The sequence below is a fragment of the Camellia sinensis genome, chromosome 10 (assembly GCF_055761805.1).
Source record: "Camellia sinensis isolate YWXY chromosome 10, ASM5576180v1, whole genome shotgun sequence".
In the NCBI taxonomy this organism is placed as follows: Eukaryota; Viridiplantae; Streptophyta; class Magnoliopsida; order Ericales; family Theaceae; genus Camellia; species Camellia sinensis.
The window spans coordinates 36,891,958-36,901,218 of NC_138970.1; the positions used below are offsets into that span (position 1 = coordinate 36,891,958).

The following is a 9,261-nucleotide window of genomic DNA, read 5'->3' on the forward strand; positions in this document are numbered from 1 at the left end:
CTGGAGATGGAATTTTGACTCCTTTTTGTAGCTTAAGGAAGTTGGCCGCAAGCAAATGATCAAATATGTCATCTGCCTTTGTTAAATCGAAAAAGTATTTTCTATGAAGGTCTTTCTTTTTAAACTGCTGGTCAATTGTTGTGTCCTTATGAATTAATGCCTCACAGATCACAGGTTCTTTCCCCACAATCTCTGCTGCATCAATCTCATAATTAGGATCTCTATAATATGTCTTGTATGATGCATTATTTCGATCTTGTTCTTCCTCTAGTAATGCTTCATACCTAGACACCTTATAAATTAGTTCCACTAAGTCTCTAAACTCAGTTGAGTCAAATTTCTTTCGAAGCCTAAACTCTAAGCCATTTTGAGCCAATATCACGAATTCTGGCTCTGGCAGGATGACCCTATATTTGTTTCGTGCTCTTTTAAATCTGGCAATAAATTGAGCAGCCTTTTCATCAGGCCTTTGGCTCAACCCTGCCAAATTTGCCATGGACACTTCTGGCTCCGTTTGGAAGAATTGGGCATGAAATGCCTCTTCCATTTGTTGCCAAGTCTGAATGGAGCCAAGCATAAGATTAATATACCATATGAAGGCTGCCCCTGTAAGAGAATTTGGGAACAATCTTAACTTCATGTAATCATTATTGGTAAATTCACCACATTGAGCAGCAAACCTAGCAATATGCTCCACTGTTGACTGGTTTTCATTCCCATAAAAAAGGGCAAAGTTTGGTATCCTAAATTCTCTCGGGTATTCATGTACTCTATCCACCCATTCTGGATATGGTTTCTTGTACACAGGAGTTTGAACCCCTCGAGCCATTGGTCCACACATCTCTTTAACAATATCAGTAATTTGGTCCCTTGGGACCATATTTTGTGCTTGTTGAACCACTATTAGGAACAAACACAGGATTTGCTGGACAAACTTGTGCTTGAGGTCCTCTTCGTCCATAGGATGGTATATTTGGGACTGGTTGTCCTTGTGGTGCTGGCTGCTGTTGAGGGTATGGGTGGCCCCTCTGAGCCTGTCCTGTGAAAGGACCTGAAAAATTTGTTGGAATAGGTGTTGTGTCTCTTCTAGTTGCAGGAAAACTTTCCAACCCCCGGGTATAAATTCGAATAAAGGATTAGTGAATCCCCTTATGCCAAGTATGGCTTCGAACATGGGATTTGGAACCATTCTTATGCCATTTTCTTGTCCTGGGCCAGATCCACCAGTTTGCATGGCGTCACTGTTAAATACTGAGGCATTTTGACCTGCTATAGGCCTCGAAATAGGTTCATACCAAGACTGAGGTGATGATCTTTCATGGTTTTGACTACTAGTTTGACCATTAGAATGTCCATTAGTTTGCATAGGTTGTTTATCTCTAGCCAATCTTTGCTGAGGGACATTTGAAACTTCCTCCATGTGTCTTGTGTTTGCTGGTTGATGGGTATTCATTCAATCCGAAAAGGATGTTGCCCATCTCTCCATTGTGTTCATTAACTGCTGTCCCATGGCATCTACTAGGCCTCCCCATGGGTTCATTGGCTGAGTAGATGGAATAGTGGATGGTCCAATTCCTTGGCTTCGTCCAATATTATGAACATGTGGTACTTGTTCCGAAGTGCTGGTCTGTTCGACCATAGGTTCTGATAAAATAGGTGTTTCCACAGGATGTGTTATCACATTACCCTTTAGATTTGGTATTTCTACCTCTCATTTCACGCTTTTTTCCAAGCGTTCATTTTCTCATTGTCTCCTACGTCTAGCCATATCAATTAGTCCCACTGGGCGTGCCAAAAATATATGTTGGCTTTTTGACTTTCAAAGGTTATTATTGTAATTATGAGCGTGCCACCAAGGATCAATCAGTCCTTACAGAAAATTAATTACCAACCAATTATCAGACAATTGTGTCTTAATTCTTTCAACCTCAATGAAGAGGACTTTTATTGGTGGCTTGATTTAGGAGAATTAAGCAAATGACAATCAAATGAAGAGCAATTGAATCATTTCATTAAAATGGAAACTTACAATGATCCAATTCAACCTCGTAGAGGTTTGCAGCAACAATCTACTTGAAACTACTCCTATGAACGAAGTGCAGTACAGGAATTAAAGTACAGAAATGTAAAGAACAGGAAATGTAAAAACTGGAAAGAAAATGAAGTAGAATAAAACTGGTTTTTTGGATCTGAGTTTAGGGGGCTTTTCTGGGGCCTTCTTTGCTAGTTATACTCCACAAGGATGACCATCGTACTCCACTTCCAACCGTTGAATCGCTCCTCCATGATCGCTGATCATGTTGCCTTATAGTTAGCTCCATTATGCCATCACTTGCAGTTAAGCTTCCCTCCTAATTTTGAATTTGAATGTGAGTAACCGTTGAAGCCACATCACTTTATATCTCTTTGTTGATCCAATACTACGCAGATCTCGTAAAACCAATACTAACTGCCACGTGTTCGATCATGATTGAAAACTTGAATAGTCTTCCCGTATTGCCCTTATCCTGCCACGCGTTGAATTGTAATTGGCTTATACAAAATATGTAGCCAACAGTTGTGTATGCAAGATTTATGATTTTTATATATATTTGTTTTATGGTTGTAATCACACTCATAAATATATGAAATTAAAATAAACTAGGAACCCATAGATAAATTTTGAATACTCTACCATGACTTTAGGAATTGTTGTTTTATTTGAGTGCTGGTGAGAAAAAGTGTATAAAAAAAAGTGAGGATTATAAGATTGATTTAAATGCCTTAGGCTTGGCATTGTTATGTTTGTTCTCATGAGTAAATGAGGGGTTGTGTATATATATATTGGGGCAAAGTACACTAACAGTCCTTATAGTTTGAAACTCGTGTCACTTTGATCTTTGACTTTTCAATTGTGACATATTTGACCCTGAATTTTGAATCTTGTTCCAAATAAAGACAATTAAAGATACCATTGCTCAATTTAAAGGGCAAAGTCGTCAATTTGATAAAATATTTACTAATTTGACAAAAATATTTTTGAATTTTAAAAAATTATTTCTACCCTCCAAGGATAAAATTATGTAAAATTAATAAATCTTTTAAAAATTTATTTATTTTTTTTTTTACCAAATTAATTTTTATTGTGTGTGTAGATGATGATCATGTAATATATGGTTGTTTTTATTTTCATTAAATTACTTTTTATTTTTTCAAAAGCCAAATATAGTGACAACTTTGATATCATTATTAAACCAATCCATTAAATTAAAAAATCCAAAACTGAAAACATTTCATAAATTAAATATTAAATATATCGATTACAAATTAAAAGCCTAACAATTACTCATTACATGATCATCATCTAAACACATAATAAAAATTAATTTGGTAATAAATAAATAAATAAATAAATAAATAAATGTGTAAAAAATTTATCAATTTTACATAATTTTATCTTTGGTGGGTAAAAAAAATATTTTAAAATTAAAAAATATTTTTTTGATATTTATTTTTATCAAATTAGTTTATATTTACCAAATTGATGACTTTGTCCTTGAAATTGAGCAATAGTATATTCAATTGTCCTTATTTGGAACAAGATTCAAAATTCAGGATTAAATATATTACAATTAAAAAGTCAGGGGCCAAAATGACACGAGACCCAAACTATAAGGACTGTTAGCATAATTCACTCTATATATGGTTGTTTTGTTCTGAGGAGTAGACAAGTGTTTTGATTTACACACGTACGTATATGCTAATTGTCTAGGGAGGGTGGGTCAAACTCGGGATGATATCCCCGTGCAAGTTTGGCTTCGGAGCAGTGTTAGGTATATGGGAGGCACATGGGATATATGTGTAGGCTGGAAGTGAAGGGTTGAAATGGTGAAGTTAAGGTACAAAGAATTAAATATGAGTTTATTGGTAGAGTTTAATTGTATTGATTTGTATATCTCGAAAAATACTAAACGACCTTGATAAATTATGAAATTTGGGCAGAGACATGTATACGTAATTCTAGACAATGTTTGTATTTTAACTTTTTACTAAAAAGACTAATTAGAACTTGTAATCGAATGATCTTGGTTACAATAGTTTTTATTCATTTTAGTAATGTAGACTTTAGATGCTATTTTAACCCACGAAACGAGCTCATTTTAATTGATTTCGAGCAAACTACAGTAAAACATTATTTTGAACACTTTTTGTGTTTTGAACTTTTCTTAAAAGAATCATCTTAGGGTAATTTTTTTCGTTTTCAGTTTCAAATTTTTTGATTAAATTTTGCCTAGGTTCCTCTATCTAGGTTCTTCTATCAAGTTTTTCTCTCAACCTGTTTAGTTTATACTAAATTCGTTCATATAATCTTTTAGAAAATTTGATTCTATACAACTTTTGTTCATTGAGTTTTGGTCAATTCGAATGATTTAAGCATGAAATGGTATATTTTTATACTTATTCAGTAATTTACTTATGATTAAATTATACTAATTTTATTTTTTGTAGAATGGTAGGTCTTACTAACTTTTTATGCAGAACTGATCCACCATATTATTTATTATTATTTTTTTTGTACACTCAATTTATATTTAGTTGTGTACGGGCAAGAAACTAAATGCCACGATATCTCGGGAAACTATCCCTTCGTTTTGGTACGGGTGGAACTACTTCTCTTGTTTAGTAACAAGAATTAAAAAGATTATTTCATTTTTACCTCTATACTTTGTCACGTTTTTCAAACACCCCCTAGACTACTTTTATTTTCACGCGTACCCCTATACTATATGAATTCCTTTCAATTTTACCCCTACCGTCTATTTTCGTCAAGTAAGTGGACGGAATGGTTGATGTGGCCCCCTATACTTTCATATTGAGGGAAAATTAGGGCTTTCTCCCCAAAACCTAACCTTCTCTTGTATTGCCTTCAACCTATAAAAACAGAGATGACTGCAAAAATAGAAGAAAAAAACAGAGCATCAATGAAATCAGTGAGAGAGAAAAAATGAGGAACAATCGAGGCTCAAGAAATCAAGGTAGATGGAACGCAAGTGGTGTAGATGAGATGTTTTGCAATGTTTATGGAAGAAGAAGGCTGATACATACAGCATGGACCGACACAAATTATGGGAGGAGATTTCTTAGTTGTCATAACAGTGGTTACAATCACATTACCTGGATAGACCTACTCATGTGCGATCGGGTAGTGCAAATAATTCCTGGGTTGTTGAAGAAGTTGAATAAGATGGAAGCACAACTGAAGAGAAGGACTGGAAGAGAGACGAAACTATGGATTTGCTTGGTTTTGTCATGGTTGGTTGTAGGAATATGGTTTGTATTGTAAAGTTTGAAGTTTTATGGTAGTGTAAGAATGAATGGAATCTATATCTTGTTTATGAATCATATGCAATAGGTGAAGTGTTGTTAATAGAAAATATGTTTTTGAGATGAAAATTGTGTGCTTGGTGACTTATTAATGTTGTCTCGATTATTTTGTGTTTAGTGACTCTTAGACAAAGGAAACATACAGAAGTAGGTACACAATCTATGACCATAATTGTCACTCCAAATTCAATGAACAATTAACATCATCAATGAACAATAAATATCAATAATTGTGAACATCACCAATGAACACCATGACTTGAAAACAATAGCAGAAATACAGTGAATTATCATTCAAACGTTGATCAGTTGACACACTTGCCATTCATATTGTGCAAAACATATACTAAGACAGGGGCAACCAATACAAAAGCTAGGCTTCAAATGTACAAAAAGCCCCTACCACTATGAAGGTTATGAAATATGAACAAAAGTAGCAAAAACATTCACATCCATTACATTGTATTCCATGAACAAAAGTAGCAAAAACCTTCTCCAACATTAAAAAAAAAAAAAAAAACAACAACAGTGGTCCTTCATATCCATTACTTTGTGTCAGCTGCATTCTTGGTTTGACCCATAACAGATTTGACAACACTAGCATTGCACACCACTCTTCCTCTCCATCTCATTTGAGCTTGCAGAGGAATGTTAGTATTGGAAGTTACTGCAGACCCCTGCACATCCTGACTTGCATACAAGGGAGTTAAGTCACTTGTTCTTATAAGCTTTCTCTTTTTTACCTGCAATAGCCATCATCATTGTTAGGACATATGCAAGGAAGGCATCTGTAAATTAACAAATAGGGCCTTTGCAAAACTTACAGCCATCTTCTTCTTTCTAACTTGAGTTACTTTTGTAACCTGACTCCCAACTAGGCTTCCTTTTACCTGACTTTAAGTTTGGCTCCCTTTAGTTTGGGCTTGACATTGGCTTCCTTCATGCTGGGACTGCAAAAACTAAAAACCAAAAGTTAGCAATGTATAAGTTAACAAAATGCATAAAAAAATATGAATTACTTAACTGGAACTCACAGGATCTTTCAGGTAGGTGAATTGACCTTTGACTTTGCATATCCTCTTGTTGTGTCCCAACTTGCCACAATTCTTGCATGTCATCTGAGTTCCCCTCCTTCTCAGCTTACTTGAATTAGTTGAATTAATTGAGACACCTGTTTCTATCCTTTTATTCAGGCTTGGACTCCCAACTCTCTTCTTCACATTAGGTGGTAGCACTTTACCATATTAAGTTGGCCACATTTGTCTACCATTGATTGGAGTCAACATGTTCTCATAAATATTCAGGTAGGTTTCTACTTTATAGTAATGATGCATATACTTTTCTGGTTCTTCACCCATATAGTTTGCAGCAGCCACAACATGGACACAAGGAAGGCCTGACAGATCCCATTTCTTATATCCACAAGTCCATTTTGTCAAGTCCACCTTATATTGCTCACCATATGGGCCAACGACTTCATATTGGGAACCCCCATTCCATCTAAGAATCCGTCCAGCTGCACTCACCTTTACCTTTTTCAAAATCTTCTGAATCTTAGGACATATATCATTTTTGTTGTACCTTTTCATTGCTTAATTTCTTTTTTGAACTGTTTCCATCAACAAAACTCTTATCTTCTCTAACATGGACAGCACAGGTTGATCCCTAGCCTGCAATATGCTTGCATTGAAACACACAAAGATTATTCAACAAAATGTCACACTTGGAAAAACTATGGAAGTGACTCCTACTCCAATGGATTGGTGCTCTTCCAGCCAACCAATTTTATGCTTGTTCATCAACTCCTTTCATTTCTTCCTTAACTTTGGTGAATACACCAACAGTGCTTGCCCTGGTTTCTTTCTATAACAAATCCTTCAATACCCTACCCTTAAATTAACCCTTGAAATTGTTGTACAAATGCCTTACACAGAACCTGTGTGAAGCATTTGGAAAGATCCCAGCCACCGCATCAATTAGGCCCTTCTATTTGTCACTCATGAAAGTGTAACAATGAGAATTCACAATATTCAAGTCTTGCCCCAACAAATTCAGAAACCACAACCATGTTTTCTTCTTCTCCTTCTCATAGGCAAATGTGAATATACAATTATTTGCATCTATCCCCACTGCAGTCAACAACACTCCACCATGTGGCCCCTTCAAATGACAACCATCCATTCCAATGACTGGCTTACAAGCATTTTGGAAACTTTTCTTCAATGGACCCCAACACAAATACAATCTCCTAAACTTCGACATTTGCTCATCCTCTTCATGAACTTTTGGAACTTCTTTTACCTTCATGGAAATTGTTGTTCTTGGATTACTACTTCTAATCTTTTCTACATAACCCCAAAGCATTGCAAATTGTTCAGTTGCAGAACCTTTAATCATTGTGAGAGCCTTAATTTTTGCCCTTCTCACTTTCTGTAGGTCAACTTTGACATTGTGCTATGTTGTAATGGTGTCTGCCAATGACTTAATTGGCCAGGTAGGGTTTAACCTAATCATTTCCCAATACTTATTGACAATCCATCTACCACTCACATATGGCACATCAAATGTTCTGTTGCATGTGTGTTCATCTACAAAAGTTTTGATCCTAAACACCCCTTCACCCTTCACAAAAGAAGCATAGCAAACCCAAGGACAACCAGGTTTGCACTTTGCCCTAACCCTCTGTTTGTCACTCTTAGTAAATGTGATTTGTTTGCCCCACTTAATAGCGTACTCTTTCACAGCATCTCTAAACAATACATTTGTTTTGAACTCCATGCCAAGTTGGAATATAGGATTATGCATGTCACTCTCACTGAAAATAGGGTACCTAATCCTAGTGCAATGACTATCTTCATCAGAGGAGCTATGAAGGCTTCTTAGCTCATTAGATGAGTTGACTATGCTTTGTAGGTCATCATTGTTAGCCACATCACCCATAGCATCCTTACTACTTCATAAACCACCAAATTGCACATCTTTGTCAACATGTTTATCATATAAAGCATCATCATCACCTTGCTCATAGTCACAGTCATTATATTTTTTAGACTCATCAGAGGATGAGTCTGACTGGTCAAGATCATAGGCATCACTATCTTCATCTTCCTCCAATTCAACATCAAGCATTACCCCCTCACCTTTACTTGTTTCTACACTTGAGCCTACTTGACTACTTTGTGTACTTACATAATCATCCAAATTGTGTCCTATATAAACATTTATTACTCTGTTTTCATCCACATATGTGTCCAACATCAATACATCAGCATCAGATTTTAGTAACTCCATCCCACCATAACCACTAACCTTACTGTAATAGTTATTACTTGGCCTATGCCCTAATTCCTTAGCCATGCAACGCAGCTCTGTAATGGAAATTTGATCTGAATGACAAAAGTCAAAATGACTTACCATATCACCACTGTAAACCCTCTGTGGAATATACCTCACCACACCTCCATAATGTATTTTGATTGTAAAATACCCAAATCCATCTTCTGTATTTTGTATTGGAAATGTGTCATTAACACTACTATTCAATGGAACTCACAATGATAAAATCCTAGTACATTACACTACAGATAGATAAATAATAAACAAGTAATCATCCATGTGAAACACAAACTGTGGGTGTTGATTTCCGACCGCACAACCAAACGAGGAACTCAGCTAGAGAGCACCGACATAATAGATTAAGCCTGAACAACTTGTCACAGAAAGATAAGAATCCGACGGTGGTTCGTCCACCCGGGGGCGCTCCGACGCTCAAGTCAATAATCAAATATCTCTCAAAGATAGCAAATTGTGCTTAAACTTACCAGAAAGAACTTACTGCTGTAAACACCTCATTTTTGACCGTCCTCAAGACTTGGACATCATCGTTTGAACACTCGA

At 35.9% G+C, this 9,261-nt stretch overlaps 1 protein-coding gene across 1 annotated transcript; it reads right to left on the reverse strand.

Annotated features, from left to right (window-relative positions):
• Positions 1-7,350: 7,350 nt before the first annotated feature.
• LOC145800304 (uncharacterized) lies at positions 7,351-8,304 on the reverse strand. Its single transcript, XM_082889957.1, has 2 exons — positions 7,915-8,304; positions 7,351-7,794 (listed from the first exon to the last, which is right to left on the reverse strand). The coding sequence occupies exons 1-2, from the start codon at positions 8,302-8,304 to the stop codon at positions 7,351-7,353; spliced, it is 834 nt and encodes a 277-aa protein (XP_082746083.1).
• Between the last annotated feature and the right edge of the window lie 957 nt (positions 8,305-9,261).

Excerpts from the sequence above, each read along its gene's own strand:
- LOC145800304 (XM_082889957.1), bottom strand. The coding sequence starts at position 8,304 with ATGGGTGATGTGGCTAACAATGATGACCTACAAAGCATAGTCAACTCA. Across the intron at positions 7,795-7,914 it reads GAACATTTGATGTGCCATAT|AAAGTGAGAAGGGCAAAAAT; the intron begins GTGAGTGGTAGA and ends GTTGACCTACAG.